Source organism: Amblyomma mixtum, chromosome 10, assembly GCF_055824585.1.
Source record: "Amblyomma mixtum isolate Tamu chromosome 10, ASM5582458v1, whole genome shotgun sequence".
In the NCBI taxonomy this organism is placed as follows: domain Eukaryota; kingdom Metazoa; phylum Arthropoda; class Arachnida; order Ixodida; family Ixodidae; genus Amblyomma; species Amblyomma mixtum.
The window spans coordinates 157,725,439-157,743,578 of NC_143021.1; the positions used below are offsets into that span (position 1 = coordinate 157,725,439).

Consider the following 18,140-nt stretch of genomic DNA (forward strand, 5'->3'; position numbering starts at 1 on the left):
TCCTCAGATGGAATCAAAGGAGTTTTTGTAACCATAAGTTGCTCCTGACGAGGGATTCGTGTAGATGCAGATTGTCAACACCTGAGTACCTTGTCACGGATCTGTTGAGACATGTCAAACCACCAAATAGCTTCTTGCGCCTGTTGACGCATTCTATTTATACCCTGGTGACCCTCGAGGAGAAGTTCTAACGTCACCTTTTGGAGAGATGCAGGGATGACAAGTCCATGGTCCTTGAAGAGAATAGAATCTATAAAGGACAAATCACCTCTATATTCCCAATACTTTTTCGTATATTTTGGAAGCCTTGCCTTACACGGCCAATCCTGAGTGCAGTATTGAGCTAAAAGAGTACATTATCCATCCTGTTGTTGATGGCTGCGAACGTAATCAAGACTTGTTAGACGAGTTTCAGTAATGGTTGAAATATGCAGCTGTAAGAATTTTTCGACCACATCCACTTGTTGGGGAGGTGGAGCTACTGAAGTGCGAGACAGCGTGTCTGCAGTAGCAAGCTGCTTACCAAGAACATAAACAACTCGGAACTGATATCGCATCAGTTTGATACAGAAGCTCTGAACGCTAGGAGGCATCGTGTCAAGATCTGACTTCTCTAGAAGGGTTACTAGAGGCTGGTGATCCGTTTCCACAATAAATGAGATGCCACGAATGAACTGGTCAAACCAGCAAATTGCCCATGTCACTGCTAGAGCCTCTTGTTCGGTCTGGCTATAGCGTTTTTCTGTCTCTAACAGTGCACGAGATGCCGTTGCTACAGGACGTAGCTCGCCAGTGGGCTGTTCTTGCAAAAGAACTGTGTCAATTCCAAAAGAACTGCCATCACATGAGAGAGTTGTGTTGTAGCTTGGATGATACTTAGCTACACACAGTGAAGATGTGAGCATTGACTTGACCTCGTTGAAAGCTGACTCTTGCATAGGACCCCAGTACTAGTCGCTATGCTTGTTTAGGAGTTCTCTAATCGGTGCTGTAGTCTGTGACAGATTTGGAAGGAAGCTACCAATGTGATTCATGCCAGGAACCGGTGAACACTGAAAATCTGTCCGAGTTCGTAAAGACCGGATAGCTTCAAGCTTGTCAGGACTCACTCACAACTACACCTAGAAACTCTGTTTGCCGTTATCCAAAACAACATTTGTTTTTGTTAAGCTTTACACCTGCTTTGCTGAGACGATCCAGAACTTCAGATAACTTCTGGTCGTGTTCCTCTTTCTCTTTCCCAAAAAACAAAATGTCATGAATCATAATGACAACGTTAGATTGGCCTTCCAAGATTCTAGCCATTTCCCTTTGAATGAATTCCGTAGAAGATGTTATTCCCAGTGGTAAATGACAGTAGCAGTAGCGTCCAAAAGGCGTGACGAATGTAGCGAATTCCTGACAATCTTCCAAAAGACGGATTTGATGAAATCCAGCAGTGGCGTCCAGCTTTGAGAAAACTTTGGCATCACCTGCCTGTCCTAGGACCCATTCAACCGTAGGTAAAACATGCCTTTCCCTGGGAACCTCCTTGTTAAGTTTGGTCAGATCCACACAGAGGTGGTGTCCACCTGAAACTTTAGGAACCATTACCTCGTTCTCCTCATCTGCGGCTTTGTCAGCGACGCCGATCGCGCAGAATAGGTGTATCGCCTTTTCATGGGCGTCCCAATATAATAAGCACAGCCAGGTACGAAAACTACAGGATTCCGCATAGGAAAGGCCACAAGCGGTTCCGATGGACAGCGATGAGTGGCGCTACGGAAATTCAAGACGTCCCAAAGAGGGCACATTTGGATTAGCTGATTGTCGCGCACGGATAGCGATGCATACTATGTGGCACTGGATGGTACTATAGGTACCCCCAGCCACACGGGGTACGTTCACATGCTAAGGTCTGAGTCGTTGCAGTAGCCTTCTGTACCGAATCGAGCAGTGATAAATAGTGGCAGGCGAAACTTCCGCTGATAGCTTATGGGGAGCCACAGAGAGCGAGCTTTAACCGAAAACTGAAGACAAATAGAACTTGGCGATAAACTATGCATCACTGCGTTCATATGACAATTCCTTCAGTTTCACTTAAAACAGTGCATAGAAGTTATAGAAATATAGAAAAAAAACTAAATAGGCAAATTGCCACCCTCAGCCATTTAGGCAAGCAAACTTCAATGCGTCAAGACTATTTTTTTCTTCCTGAGGGATCCTTGGAGGTCAGGCTATACTGAAGGTGGTTATACATGTATAAACCTTCTGGTTCAAGTTCTTGTAGACAGCCTCAGTTTTACAGCGCATTTCATTCCTAAAATAGACCACGGAGTCGTTTTAGTTCCCGAAGTGACCAGTCTGAATGAAATGCTGGAAGAATCTGCAAAAGCAATGCTTCCAGCAATGAATGCGCCTTTTACATCTGGACTAACATCTAAATAACCAGGAAGAGCCATGAAGCGACTATTGCAAAGAACAAAAATTTTGTGTTCCGCTTCCCAACAAGACACTCACAAGACATCAGGCAACTACATGGAGACGGCTACAAACCAACTCATACCCAAGTCGCTATATATACAGTAAGATTTGGCCTACGCAATACACTCCAGAATGCTTGTGGTGCGGAGAGATAGCCACCCTCTACCACTCCACATGGGGCTGTCGGGCGAGCCCGATAGAGCCCAAAACTACACACCCGTCAGTGGAGCAGTGGGAGGAGTTTCTGTCCAGCTCCTACCCGCAAGATTAGCTTGCGCTGGTTAAGCGGGCCGAGGAGGCAGCAAGAACCAATGGGATCCTGTACCTAGGAACATAAGCTGCTGTTCAAGACTCCAACCCCTAAACCTCGTCCCATTTTGCGGAATAAATTTTTATACTACTACCCCTACCACTGGCACCGCGCGGTGGTTCAGTGGTTACGGCACTCGGCTGCTGACCCGAAAGACGCGGTTTCGATCCCGGCCACGGCGGCTGAATTTCGATGGAGGCGAAATTCTAGAGGCCCGTGTACTGTGCGATGTCAGTGCACGTTAATGAACCCCAGGTGGTCGAAATTTCCGGAGCCCTTCACTACGGCGTCCCTCATAGCCTTAGCCGCTTTGGGACGTTAAACCCCAATAAACGAAACCAATAAACCATACTACCACTGACAAGGCGCAAGCTAGCGTGAGGAACACTGCCAGAGGCGGGCTAGCTAGCCCCACATCCTCAGCGCGGCGACGTCCGTGCAGCAGGAACCGGGCTACACGTCGGCGCGAGTGGCGACGAGGCAAGTACAAGGCCGGGACGCGTGTCGCGCACCTCTCGGCCCCGTTTGTGTTTCGACAGTGTTGACACGCTCCCTCGGCGGCGCAGGCGAGAGTGGCCGAGGGAGAGTCTCCTTCGCCGCGTGCTCTGATTTGCAGTGGCGGCCACCCTTTCCCCGGCGCGACGTTTCGCTTTCGGGAGAGCGGCCGGTTTCACTTGCTAGCGAGCTGCCGCGCTGCGTACTCGCCGCTGCTCCTTCGCCGACGCTAGCGGCTGGGGTGCGCGTGTGTGTTGTGTGCGTGTGTGCGCGAGTGGATACGCCGCCATGTCCTGGATTACTGCCGCCCGCTGGCAGCCGCTGCTCCTCGTCCTGTGCGTCTTCGCCGCGGCGCCGGAACGTGCGGGTGAGTGCAGGGAGATGCCTCTGTGCGAGCTTCACTCATTCCTCGGACAGTTCCTGGACTTGAGGAAGCGCACTCGGGTCGCGCGACAGTCTAGCGGGACGTCCATCCCTTATCAAAATGGTCTATAGACAGTCTATAGACTTCTTATTGACTATATTCACTTCCTATATATATATTGCTTTTTGTCTATTCATAGTCTATAAACTGTCTATAAACAAGAGTCTACTAAAAGTTTATGACCATAAATCTATAGATTGTCTATAGACTGTCTATAGCAATTGTATTGCCTAAAGACTGTTCTCTAGGATTTGTCTATAGACAGTCTAGATACCTTATAGACAGAAGTCTATAGGCACTCTATAGATTGTCTAAAACTTTTTTTTTGTAAGGGCACATATCCTCGGCACGAGAACTTCGTCGCAGGCCTTCCGCTTGTCGGCGCGACCCAGGCGCTGACAATGCAAACCCGCATCTGGGAACAAGGAATACTTTCGATGTTGCGCTGCGGCGCAGTAGGTGCTATTCGTGACAGCAACGGTAGCGTTACTTCTTGCCCTTGTGACTAGCAGCCAACGCGAGCAGAGAAGACGTCCACAGCTGACGACATAGCGCCAAGTCCTGCAGAAACGCTGCCTTCAGGCTCTGCATGATCTGCTCTGTGAGTCCACTTCAAGCGCAATTCAAATGGCAACCGCTTTTGAACCACCATCTTTGTCGTTCAGTTCCCGGGTCGATGTACACGATTTTATTTTCTAGCGTTTCTTCCCCTGTATTAGTTCCATGCATTCCCTTGTTTATGTTCGTCTCCGCACCTTCCACGGCGCGGTTAGCTCCCTTTGTCGTTGAATCCGAAGGCAAGATGTAATTGCGTCTGCGTGCTAGTCGCTTCGTTGGTTCTTGTGTTACTTCAAGGGTTGCCGGCCGCTGGATTCAGACACATTCCCGACAGAAAATGCGTGCGATTTTTCGGATCAGAAGAGCACTTCCGCTGACTGCACATGTACGGCGAGCGCCTGCGAACGGAGCGTGTCATACGGTGGTACTGGGTGAGTTTAGGGTAAGGTTCTGCTGGCCGCTCCGATGGTCGGTGTTCGAGCCGATGCTCCGCCACCTCGGGGGTTGCCAGTGGCTCTGCATATGAATCGTCTTTTCATTGAAATTAGAGCTACTTGTCTACTTAACAAGCAGGTTTAATGTTTTGCGCTGCAGTTGTGCGAGGTCACACCGCCTTGGTCTCATCTTCTGGAAGTCCGCCATGCGTAAGGCGACATGTGCAGGGTTGGATTGCGCAAGTGCAAACGTGTAGTTTCTGACGTCTCTCACTGTAGACGGCAGCAACATCGGCTGAAACCGAACTCCGTTGTGTACGTTACATTCGTTACTCTCCAATTCCGATTTAGGGGTGCCTACACGTGCTCACGTGACATCCCATTTACTAGTAACAGCGCAAATGAGTGTTGCGACGGCTATAAAATCGAAGATAACGGCAACGATACAAACTGAAATTAAAGAATTTCTTCTAGAGCGCTGGCTGGAGCACTGGCAGGGCTCCATTTTCTATTTCAATGCAGAATATCTGGAAGAATTTAGATAGTAAGAGTCTATAGATGGCTTGCGCATGACGTCAGGGGCGCCATGATAGTGCTCCATTCATATCATTCACTGAGCACGTCGGAGCTGGCGAATATAAGCAGATTAAACATGTGTGCAGCCTTTCAATATTGTCCGCCAGCATGATGGCTGCTACGACGTCACTACTATGACGTCATTTCATTGTGGAAGCCAAGTGAGAGCTGAGGTAACAGTGGCTGATTTTAGGCATCGCGCCTCACCATTTCTGTCCCAATCAACTCTCCTCCATCTGCTGTTTTGGCCACTGAAGGCAAATTCTGCACTGCTTGTCTGCGACACATTTGTTTTCAGGGTAACGTACACTTTGCTCACTGAATAAGACAATTCGAAGTGCTTCACAACGCATCCCTTTGGCTGCTCAGAATACCGTACCAGTAGGTCCAGCGGCGTTAGCTCCACACATCCACTGAATGCCGGCAGTAGACGTCTGCAGTCGTTTTTGCGTCTGCAGCACTAAAAATCTCCAAAGCGGCTGTATTTCTTCACGACTTTTGCCCTGGAGACGGAGTCCGCCCAACGCATCGAGGCTGCTGCATGACTGCACCCGTTCGTCGAGACGCGCGCCCTGCTATGTCCGCGCTTGTGGGCGCGCTCGCAAGGCCGCTGCTTTCTCAAGGACTGCGAGCGAGGCTCCAGTGCGCCTTTTTTCTTTCGCATGGGAGCGCCGGAAACGGAACGTGCGGCACTGGCAACGGGCGTGCAGCCGCTATGAGGTCAAAAACTGGCGGAGCAAGAACCGCAATCAGGGCTACAGCGAGGAGGCGCTGACTCGTAGTCAAGGAACAGGTGTTAGTCTGGTGTGGGCAAGTACTTGCTTCTTATGCCGCCTCGTGATGTAACCACTTCTTACTGCCTACAGCCCTGCCTGCCGCTCCATGCATACTTGCGGGCTACAACAGACCAAGATTCGACGGAGCGCTTTTTCTTTATCAAAGCGTGTTGCTCGGCGAGTTGGTGACTGAACATCTTAGAAGAAGAAAAAACGCAAAAAGACGAGACAAAGAACCGCTAGCGCCATATATAGGAAGAAGGTCCGTGCCATATACTTTTCGAGTGCGGAGTGTCGTGGTCCGTAGGCGCGCAGCTTAGACAGGCGTACGGCCCGCCCCAGCTGCATTGAATCGTGCCAGAGAAATTGAAGTGCTACGCAGCCTAAAAAATGTTTCTTATGCGGTCAGTCTGAGCCACGAAAGGTACATGCTGCACCTCTTGGCAGCAGTCCGCCTTGAGCGTGCCGCAGAGGACGGAGTGGGCTGGAGAGGAAAGACGCGGAAGACAACAACGGCGCGCAGAAAGGGCATGCGCGGGCGATGCTGCCGACAGGAACGAGATGCCGGCGCGACTTTTTTAGGCACAACTCAGACAGCGATTTTAACACGCCGTGAGGACAAACCATAGCTCTGCTGTTTCCTTGCAACAGAGAACACAGGAAGTAAAAAACAGCGCAGCGACGACGGACAAGACAGAAGGAAGAAGGACAAGCGCTGACTAACAACTGAGGTTTATTGGAAGAAACGCATGTATTAATACCCTCCAAAAAAGAACCAGGATGCATGCTACCCTGCAATTATTTCTAATCATAGGAATCAAGATACTTAATCTCACAGTCGGACTGTTTGGCACTTCTCAATTTCTTGCGCTACGAGTTCACGTGAAGTAAAAAGTTTGCTTGCGATAAACCATTCTTTTTTCTGTGTACAAGCGCAGCCAGTGGCTGGTACCGTAATTTGACTAGAGTCGCTGCATCTGTGTCCAAAAGCACTTTCCCCGCCGCGGTGGCTCAGTTGTTATGGCGCTCGGCTGCTGACCCGAGAAGACGCGGGTTCGATCCCGGCCGCGGCGGCTGAATTTCGATGGAGGCGAAATTCTAGAGGCCTGTGTACTGTGCGATGTCAGTGCACGCTAAAGAACCGCAGGTGGTCGAAATTTCCGGAGCCCTCCACTACGGCGTCCCTCATAGCCTGAGTCGTTTTGGGACGTTAAACCCCAATAAACCAAACCAAACCAACCAAAAGCATTCATGATGTAAACAGCGCGAACTACAAGGGTCAAGAAAAGAAGGGACACAGGACGAGCGCTGACTCGCAACTAAAAGGTTTATTCACTGAAACCTTCTTATATGAAGAAACAATCAAAGGGAAGAAACAACACAAAAAATTAAAGAATAAAAAACCATGAAACGCAAATTCGTCAGGTGCTCCCGAGAAAATTCATCTCCCTATCGCAAAGGAGAACAGATGGTTTTCTGACGCAATTCATTTGATGCCCTGCGATGTGAAAAGCCTCGACAACTTCTCGTGTCGTCTGGTCACTGTGGGTGTATAGTACACGTGTTTGATTGAATAATGCAGTGCATTTTTTTCTTACTACAGGTTTTTGTTTATTTCTTTTGTTTTCTACATGTGCTTTCTGTTCTTATGTATAGCACATTGGCGCTTGCTCAATATTATTTTGTGTTGTGTGTCATTGCTCCCCCCTATGTAATACCCTCGATTGAGGGCCTTTAGGGGTTTATTGAATAAAATAAAAATAAAAATAATTATTTCTTCATATAAGAAGGTTTCAGTGAATAAACCTTTTAGTTGCGAGTCAGCGCTCGTCCTGTGTCCCTTCTTTTCTTGACCCTTGTAGTTTGCGCTGTTTACATCATGAATATCTACCAACTCGCCCAACTGAACGTTTTGCTAAACCAAAAGCACTTTCGTACAGCGCTGCCCCGCAACGTATGGGTGTGGGCGCCTGAGAATTTGATCGGTTCATTTCGTTATACAACACAAGATGCGAAGCACGAAACCTTCGGCGGCACCAGGCTATCGGTTGCCGGCCCTGTCGCACGCTGCTCCGCGCTTGTTTCCAGCGGTGCGGCTGCGCAGTTGAGCGTCGCTGACCCCAGGGCGACGCGCAAGCCACGTCGCGGGCACGCGACATCGTCCCGTGAGAACGGAAGGCAACAATGGTCTTCGGCTTCCCGGGGCTTTGTTCCTCGGAGGCCCGGTTTTGAGAGCGATCTACTCCCCTTGGAATGCGCCGCCAGTTATGCGCGAGTGTAACAATGAACGCAGACAGGCACCCTTTTGCTTGCTTGCTTACGTACAAATGGTGGATGTTTTGAGTGCCTTTTACTTTGTCTGCGGAGCCGACGAAGAAAATACACTCGGCATTCCCGCGCGCACCCGAAAGGAAAACAGGTACCGCTTGAAGGAACAATATCACTACGGTTCATTGTTCGTCAACGGCGCATCAAAGACGGGACAGAACGGAGACAGATGCACTATCGTGAGCAAAAGTAATAGAGCCCCCGTCGTGTCCCGTGCCTTGCCGCTCAACATGGGGGCGCCACACCCGACGAAGCACGCCTAGTGTCGGCACCGTCCGATGAATACGTAACCTACTCACTCATATTTCACCATGCTTCCTATTACTTTTTCGATTTATCCCTCTGGCTGTTTTGAAGCCAGGATCCTGTATTTCTTTTCGACGTATAAAGTCACCGGCTGCGAAGAGATAATCGCGAAATTTACCACAGGCAGGGCTTGCACAGTAGCTGTTGAATGTTTGCGCACATTCTTTGAGGGTCTGCTAGTGTATGTTAACGAAGCCCCAGTGCTGGTAACGCGCATGCACCAAAATTGTCCGCGATGTCTTTTTTTTCTGCTCCGGCTAAGACACCAGCACTTTCTCACACGCGAATGGCTCAGACCACGACACAGAAAGGAAGCTCTGCGTACAAAGGTTGCTCAGGTGCGGACGTAAGTAAACTGATCACGATGTTTCATTCTGAATGCAATCACGCGTTGCCGGTCAGAGATTATACAACACCGTTGGTCCGTGAGAGAGCTCACTAAAGTCCACTGCCAGCACGCGCATATCAGAGCTCGCAACTTCAGTTCGGGGGCACGTAAGAAATGGTTGAAGGCAGTAGCGCGCTTTGTTTACTTTTGTGCGCACCTGTATTCGACCGCCTCGAGTGCTGTGGAAACGGTGCAAGCGAACTGTGCATTCAATTTAGTCGTCATCATTCCTGCGAAGATCGGCGAATTTGCAGATAGATTTTTGGCGCACACTCTATAAATCGCGATTCTGGCGACTGTCACAAGCCTCAGAGATGTATGAAAAATTGGTTGTATTTTTTCTTAACCTTAGTGACTACTGTCAGGGAATACACCCTGCTCTCAGTTGTGAACAGTCCTCCCTCCGCATCGCTAGCCTGTTTTTTCACAATCCTATCAACCGTATTTTACAGACAACTACACAGCGGTACTTTCAGGCCGCCAATTAGACATTTGAACCTTAAAGGGTCCTCTGTTCTCCCATCGTGACCACACTGGCAACTGCTCAGATCTCTTCTCTGTTTCATTTCTATATTCCCAAGTTATGCTAGCCTCAAAGAGCTGCTGTGGCGATTGAAATGGCCAGAGAACGTAGCGACTATTTTCTGCTCATCACGTAGACTCACAAACTCATTAGGTTGTTTTATATAATTCTAGCGTGCTTTTTCACGCTTTCGGTTTTGTTGCCTACTTTCGCTAGCGTTATAGTGCGCATGCTTCGAATAAGCAAATCATTTCAAAGTCGGTGTTTGCACAGTGTCTCTGTTGGCCTGCGCGTTTTTTTATTGCCATCAAGTTCGAATCCCCGCTCCAAAATCAAGTTTTCCGCCGTGCTTACCCTGGACGAATTCCCAGTAAATTTATAAAAATACTTTTCTGTCTTTACAAAGCTGCTCACCACTACACATTACTCAAACTTTATACTTTTATTAGTCCAAGTTATTGCAATTCAGAGGTAAAATCCAATGTTATTGCTCGCCATGTAGTTCGCGTGGTATTATTCGTGAACTGTGCTTTCATCCCTTTCTTTCTTTTCTTTTCTTTAACAGAAATACTCCTCATGTCATTGTTTGTGACTTTATGCGAACTGCCAATGAAGGGGGCCTGCGGCTCTGTCAAACTGGCTTTTCAGCAGCTGTTTCTGCAGGCTTCCTGCATAATGTAAAAAGATGTAATTAAAGTCATACTATTATTATTATTATTATTATTATTAACGATAATAATAATATTTTATAATTATTATCGGGTTCACGGATATTCCTTGGAAAAGTAGCTTCCTTGTTACCTTCTACTACAACAGCTGAACTCAACAACTCAATATGAAACGACAAAATGACGCCAAAGGGGGCCCTGCAACCAATGGCTGATTCTCATTACGTCGCGGTTAATCCGTCTCTAGTTCTCTCTCAGGCACGGATAATGCATGTCACGCTAGTGTAACAGGCATTAACGACGGAATAACCACGATGTGAAAAAAAATCGTAGACACCATCGGCTCGATGGCCTCATTTGAAGAGCATTTGTCACTTCGTCATTGAATCGTGTCCGAGCGTGGCATACCTCACTCGCATTTTTCTAGTCTAGAAAGTTTCCTGCCAATTTCTTCCCAGGCTGCAGTGGGCGTTCGCGCTCTTGTGACGCATAATTAGGTGGCCGTTATGCGTTGCTGCATGCGCGCAGACAGCGTGTAGGGAAAACAGCGATTGACCCGCCGCGGGGGCTCAGTGGTAAGGCGCTCGTCTACCGAGCCGGAGTACCCGCGTTCGAACCCGACCGCGGCGGCCGCGTTTCGATGGAGGCGAAACGCAAGAGGCGCCCGTGTGCTGTGCGATGTCAGTGCACGTTAAAGATGCCCAGGTGGTGGAAATTATTCCGGAGACCTCCACTACGACACCTCTTTCTCTCTTTCTTCTTTCACTCCTACCTCCCTCCCTTCCCTTACGGCGCGGTTCAGGTGTCCGCCGAGATATGTCAGACAGATACTGCGCCATTTCCTTTCCTCAAAAACCAATTTACAATTTACAATTTAAAAAGCGATTCACTGCTGTCGCCAGCAGTGCTTGTTTTGTGCCGTCCTGAGTGCCGCCGCAGCGTGACGGCTTGTGGGCATTGTAGTCGCACAGGCAGAATACGCATTCTGTGAAACGCGAACTGTGAAGCAAGATGTCAGCTGAGAAAGACATAACACTAGCGCCGTTGGTTTTCCGTGGGAAGACGCTCGAAGGCAGCTCTTTCGATGCGACCCAGTCCGCATATCCTCACGAGCAGCAGCCAGCCTTGTGTTCCCGTCTCATTTCATGCATGGGGTCCCGGTCCCCAACTTCTACAAGGAGACAAGACGCGTGTACCCGCCTCCCCACCCCGACCTCGACCGAGTACTAGCCACCATGCTTCGCAGACTGCAGACGAATTCTATTCTCAGTCCTTCTAGACTATACCTCATTACTGACGGGGAATACGACCGCGTCTGTCCTAATTGCGACCACGGAGTGTTTGCCACTCAGCCACACATCCTCTGGGAATGGGAGGGTAACTCGTAAACATTACTGCCAGCTCCCTCCTCGGAGGGTTGGATCCATCTTCTCGCAAGACCAGACAAGAAGACACAACTCGCATTCGTCTCGTGGGCTCACGACGTCGCCCCACCTGGGGCCACACTCAGCCCACCTGCCCTAACTCCCAACCCTCAAGTGGAAAATAAAGTTGTTCTCTCTCCCACTGCGGTGGCCCAACATGGCACACCTGTGGATACGTGAATTCTCCTCTACCACGGCTGAGAACGTCGAAAGCAAAACGTTGAACTGGGCTAGTTGGTAAAGATTCATGGCGACAACACAGAGCAACAGACGAGGAACCAGAGTAAGAAAGACACAGGACAGGCGCTGACTCGCAACTAAAGCTTTATTTGCTAAAACCTTCTCATGTGAAGGAAACCGGCAGAACGATACACCACAAAACACACAAAAACCAAAACTAAAAACTAAACACACCCTTGAAAATGCGCACGACAGTCAAGCGTTATGAAGAAAATCCATGTCCTTATCAATTAAGGAAACTGATGGTTTGCTGACGCAATTATGCTTGTCGTTTTCAATGTGGAAGACTTCAACGACTTCCCGTGTAGTCTGATCATTGTGCTTGTACAGAACTCGTGCGCGATGTAACAAAGCAGTGCACTTTTTCTTACTCTTTTTCATCTCTTCACATCCTATACAATGTTTGACCAGATTTGATTGTGTGTCCCGATTTCTCAACTTGTTCCTATGCTCATATAGGCGCTTATTTAAGCACCGCCCGGTCTGTCCAATGTCCCTCGTCTTTTGCTCTATGTTGTCACCATGAACGTCGAAAGCAACGACCGCATCTCGTCCGCCGCGAACAATCGACGAGCGCTTTACCAGGCGTTCGAATGCTTGTGGCTACGCCGCCGATTCAAACGGGGTTACTTCCTCGGCCGTCGCCCGAATGCCTCGAGCACGGTGGCCGCTGTTTGTTACAAGAAAGCACGGACATCCTCCTCGGCGGCCGCAAAGTTGTTGCGGTTCGTTACAGCCACGCTTTGTGCGTCCTCTCGGAAAACAGCCCCGTCGACGCCGATAAAGGATTGAGCGCCCTCAACGTTGCTTACATAAGGATGCCTTCCAAACCTCGAGTTTCCCGGAGGAAGCCATCCCGCCGTTTATCTGAGTCGCCCGAGCGCGCCGTGTGAGGCTCCACAAAGCGTCGTGCGCAGCGACCTTCACCGGCTCGCTCGCTTGGCCGCCGATCGCCCGTTGACGGAGGCTCCATCCAAAACTTGGAACTTGTTCGGGCAGAATTCTAGACGCGTCGCCTTTTCGGTGAGAGCAGGTGGTGATCGTAATGCACTTGGGTGCATGGGCGTCCGGAAGGGGGGGCAAGGGGGGGTGGGGGGTCGGTTGCACCCCCATGGAATTACAGATATTATTTATGCACTAGTAGAAAACAACTACACAGCTTGATTAGCACGCTTAGGTGACATTAACTTACCGGATTTTGCTTAATGAGTTCAATTCTTTGTTCATTAATGAATTGCAATGTTTGTTCTCCAAGCTTAGCACTAATTTGCTGCTTCTAATTTTTGTTTCATGTGCGCGGTTGGCCCACAAATAGTTTCCTTTTTGTGCTAACCTACCACTTCCCTCATACCCGGACATCGGGTGCCCCCCCCCCCGCGGAAAAAGTTCTGCGGACGCCTTGCTTGGTTGGCGGTGCAGGGCCCAGCAAATGCTGCGTTCTGAAGCCCTTGCGTTCCGCGGCTTGTGTTGCGGACACGCGAGCACTTGCTTTCGAGGCCCGCGTCGCCTGGCGTTACGAGCTGAGCACGACCACCGTGGGTACAAGAGTTTCCGGATCCTCCCGTAAAATCAGGCCCGGGATGAGTATCGGACGCCTGCTGTATGCCTGTTCGTAAATGCCGAGGTTCCTCGGGCTTCTTCTCGGCTGACTTACTCTCGAATGCAGTTCTCGCCTTCCTACTCTTGACGTGATACGTAAACGCGTCGGTGTTGGGGTAAACGCGTCGCCCATAGAATTAGAGCAATTTCTTGCTTCGATGAACTAGACGACCAGGAAAGACTTTCGCAAAGGGTACTGCACTGGTCTTGTACGTATTCACGCCATCGCCCCGCCGCGGTGGCTCAGTGGTTATGGCGCTCCGCTGCTGACCCCAAAGACTCGGGCTAGACCCCGGCCGCGGCAGCCGAATTTCGATGGAGGCGAAATTCTAGAGGCCCGTGTGCTGTGCGATGTCAGTTCGTGTTAAAGAACCCCAGGTGGTCGAAATTATCCGGAGCCCTTCACTACGGCGGTCCCTCATAGCATGAGTCGTTTTGGTACGTTAAACCGCATAAACCAAACCATAAACCGTATTCGCACCATCAGTAATGTCATACAGAAATTCGAAGACCGTGAGCAACGCCTATAAGCGCCTTTACAAGAAAACATTTAACTCAGCCTAAACACAGGCGGGATAGCAAAACCAGGATGTGGAAGAGGAAGATAAGGTGTTGGCTAATGTTTACACGGAGTGCACAGTGACTGTAGTACAATCAGAAAGAATGACAGGGAAGGTAATAAAATCTCTTCACTGCTAGCTAGTATTGCTTATCTAGCAGTTGTTTCCACAGAGTTGATCAAGAGTCCTCAGGGTATATTTTTGAGCAGTATTTTTGGGCAGTCACGTATACTACGGACCTACGAGTAACTCATCCTCTAGAGATCTTTGCGATTCGGTGTTATCAGTATTATTTATGTATTTATATATTGACAACCTCTGGGCTTACGGGAAGCAGAGTGTGTTACTGGGCAAGTTGGGCAAGTTACAGGGAGCACTACTGAGGATAACTGGTCAGCGTGGCTGATCGGGCCGATTGGTAATTCATGACAGCTAGGAATACAACACAGTGCATCTTAAAGGTTTTAGGTTTTTCGATTTCACCTTTTAGCATTTTTGTTCGTCCCTTTTGGTTTATATGTCTTTTAATTCTCTTCACACTTTTTAGGCTTTTAACACCCCTTTTGGCCATTTTATTGCATCTCGTCGTTCTGTCGCCTTGTCCGGCGTCGCAAATTCTGTATTTTAAATGTGACTATTGGCTGCTTCATTGCATTTCGTCTGTGCGAAGTCATCGCATCGTTATCTCGTGTCTTTTCATGTCGCCTTTGTTATCTTGTGCTGCGTAGCAAACTAAGCACTTGTTGACGTGCTTCCCCGCCCAGTCTGCCTGTATATGCTATTCCTTCCTGAAGTAAAGAACCAGTTGAAGTCGCGGTGGTGTCCCTTCCTTTGCTGTATTCCTATCTGTCATTATAGAGGGAAGAGGTTGATAGCACATAGTTGGGCGTCGAGAACAGAAAAAAAGGATAAAATAAGTACAGATAAATGGACCAATTGGCATCAAAACAATAAACTACTCGGGGCACTTAACAAAAACTTACGTGCGAGTTATGCGAAGGCATTGAAATGCTATTCTAATTGACTTCGGTTCCAATTCTGTTCGATTTCTTTGTAGTTGGTACAGTTGCAAGTGCTAGTGCTGAAGATTAATGGTGAACGTTTCTTATCCCTCCCCCCTCCACCCCCGGTATTGATGACGTCACACTGTTCCGACCAATCGCGAGTTTTGTAACGCCACATTTTGGAAGACGCGGGCTTTTCGTGTCGATGGGCCACCTAGTGCTTTCGCAATAAAGCGCACCAACACGAAAAACAAAAAAAAAACTGCAGCAACGGTTGGTAATGCGGTAGAAACGGGGTTTACGATGCACAAAAAGCCTAAGGAGAACGACAGCAACGCCTGAAGTAGACGCCCACCTCCTCAGACTATGGGAAGCGAGACGCAGTCTCACCAAAAGATGGCGGAAGCAAAAACACAACAGGAAACTAAAACTAAAGATAGCAGAAATTACGGCAAAGGCGGAAGAATATGCGATGCAACTCGCGAAACAAAATTGGGACCAACTCAGCGACTCGCTTAGGGGAACTCTAGGCACGGCCAGAACCTGGAATCTCTTAAGAGCACTAATCGATCCGACCAAAATAAAATCAGAAAACAATAAAGCCATCCACAGGTTCATCCACTCCTTCGAGGGATCAGACATCACCCTACTGGAGAAGGCACGAGAAAAATGTTTCGGCGATCACAACCCCCCGCGATACCAAGGAACGTATCGAGGAGCCGAAAACGAGAAACTCGACCGCCCCATAACTGTGGAAGAGGTTTACGCGGCCATAAGAAACACCACCAGAAACACGGCAGCCGGAGCGGACAGAATCGACAACGCCCTAATCCGCAACCTGAGCGACGACCTCATACAAGAGCTCGTCAGCTTTCTTAACAAACATTGGGAGGCGGAGACGGTTCCCGAAGATTGGAAACACGCCGAAGTAATAATGATACCTAAACCTGGTAAAAAGCTACAAATTGAAAACCTCAGGCCCATATCACTCACGTCGTGCCTTGGCAAACTTTACGAACGGGTGGTAACTTTAAGACTGCAAAATTACATGGAAGACAACGACTGTGTACCACATACCATGTTCGGCTTCAGAGCGAAGCTCTCGACGCAGGACGTTCTCCTCCAAATACAAGAAGATGTCCTGCGAAACGTACCTCGGACGGGAGAAAATGTCATAATGGCCCTGGACATCAAAGGGGCATTCGATAACGTCAGCCACGAAGCGATCCTTACGGGCCTAGACAAGCTGGATTGCGGGCGCAGAATCTACGGCTTCGTCAAAGCCTTCCTGTCCGACAGAACTGCCACCATCGGCATAGGAGACCTTCGATCGGAGAAAATTCGCACTCCAAATAAGGGAACACCCCAAGGGTCAGTTATCTCCCCCTTACTTTTCAACATAGCTATGATAGGCCTAGCTCGAAAACTAGAGAACATCGAAGGCATCAGGCATGCAATGTATGCTGACGATATAACAGTCTGGACAAACACGGGTTGTCTCGGAGAGAAGGAAGAAAGGCTACAGCAAGCGGCCTCTTGTGTAGAGCAATACCTCGCAGAAAGAGGACTCGCATGCTCGACCGAGAAATCGGAACTGCTGAGAGTCTGGAGAGGCAAGCAAAACCGGACCGTCCCAACCAACGAGGACCTAAAACTCAACGTCTACCTTGACGGGACACCCATCCCCGAAAAGACAACAATAAGAATTTTAGGCATGTGGGTTCAATCCAACCAGCGCAGTACTCACACTTTTACCCTGCTCAAAGCAACAACACTACAAGTCTCACGCATGATCACCCGCATCACCAACAGGCGACATGGCATGCGTGAAGAGGACACACTCAAACTAGTCAGAAGCCTTGTAGTTAGTAGAATCACGTACAGCCTACCCTACCAGTGCCTCAACAAAAACGAAATACAACAAGCGGATGCCCTGCTACGCAAAGCGTATAAGACAGCGCTCCGACTTCCGCGCAACACGTCAACCGAAAAACTCATGGCCCTGGGATTACATAACACCTTTGAGGAGCTACGAGAGGCGCAGCTTGAGTCGCAAAAACTCAGGCTGTTGCAGACAACGACTGGAAGAGCGCTCCTGCAGAGGCTCGGATACCGCGAGCAGATGCGAGAAATGACGAGGACGGCAACGATCCCCGATGAGCTTCGCAAGACCCTCAAGGTAGCGCCAATACCAAAAAACATGGATCCCAACCTCCATCGAGGCAGAAGAGAAGCGAGGGCCGACTTCATCGAAAGAACATACGCTCCTCAAGCCACGACCGTGTATGCAGACGCGTCTTGGAGAGGAGGAGACACCAAAATCGCTGTGGCGGCGGTGGTCGATTCGTCTTTACGCGAAATGACCAGCGCGTCTCTCCGAGGCTGCACAGCTGCAGAGTCCGAGGAAGTAGCCGTTGCTCTAGAGGTGGCGGAGGGCTATAGAACCGGGCGGTCGCTAACAATACTCACCGACTCTCAAACAGCCTGCCGAAATTACATGAATGGCAGGATAGGTCGTCACGCGCTCCGTATACTCCTCGCAGCGAGCGACAGAATTAAAAACCAGGAAGAACAAAGCGACAAGATCCCACACAAAATTGTGTGGGTACCGGGGCACACGGGGGTGGCAGGGAACCAAGAGGCCGACAGGATAGCTCGAGGATACATTACTTTCCGAGCATCCGACGAGCCCGCGGAACTCGCGCCAGCACCCAGGGATTACTCGGCCATACTACAAAACTACAGAGGCAGAAGATTGCGGTATCCCCCACCACACAAATCTCTCAGCAGAGAGGAAGCTGTCACTTGGAGACAATTACAAACAGGCTCTTTCCCAAACCTACATATACTAAACAAAATGCACCCTACCATATACGCGGACAAATGTCCCTGGTGCGACGGAAAACCTACTCTCTATCACATCACATGGGCCTGCCAAAAGATAGACGTGGTCCCCAAAATACAAAACCCGAGTGCGGAGCAGTGGGAGACTCTGCTGTCCAGCGACCGCTCTGAAGACCAAGAAGGTCTGGTACAGCGAGCTCAACGGGCGGCAGTGGCCAGC

At 49.4% G+C, this 18,140-nt stretch overlaps 1 protein-coding gene across 1 annotated transcript in view; it reads left to right on the forward strand.

Annotated features, from left to right (window-relative positions):
• Positions 1-3,533: 3,533 nt before the first annotated feature.
• The window catches only part of Cda5 (Chitin deacetylase-like 5), a 249,832-nt gene continuing 235,225 nt past the window's right edge, over positions 3,534-18,140 (forward strand). Inside the window, exon 1 of the mRNA XM_089564058.1 lies at positions 3,534-3,635. Coding sequence (XP_089420184.1) covers positions 3,557-3,635 — 79 coding nt within the window. The 5' untranslated portion in view covers positions 3,534-3,556. The remainder of the gene's footprint in view (positions 3,636-18,140) is intronic.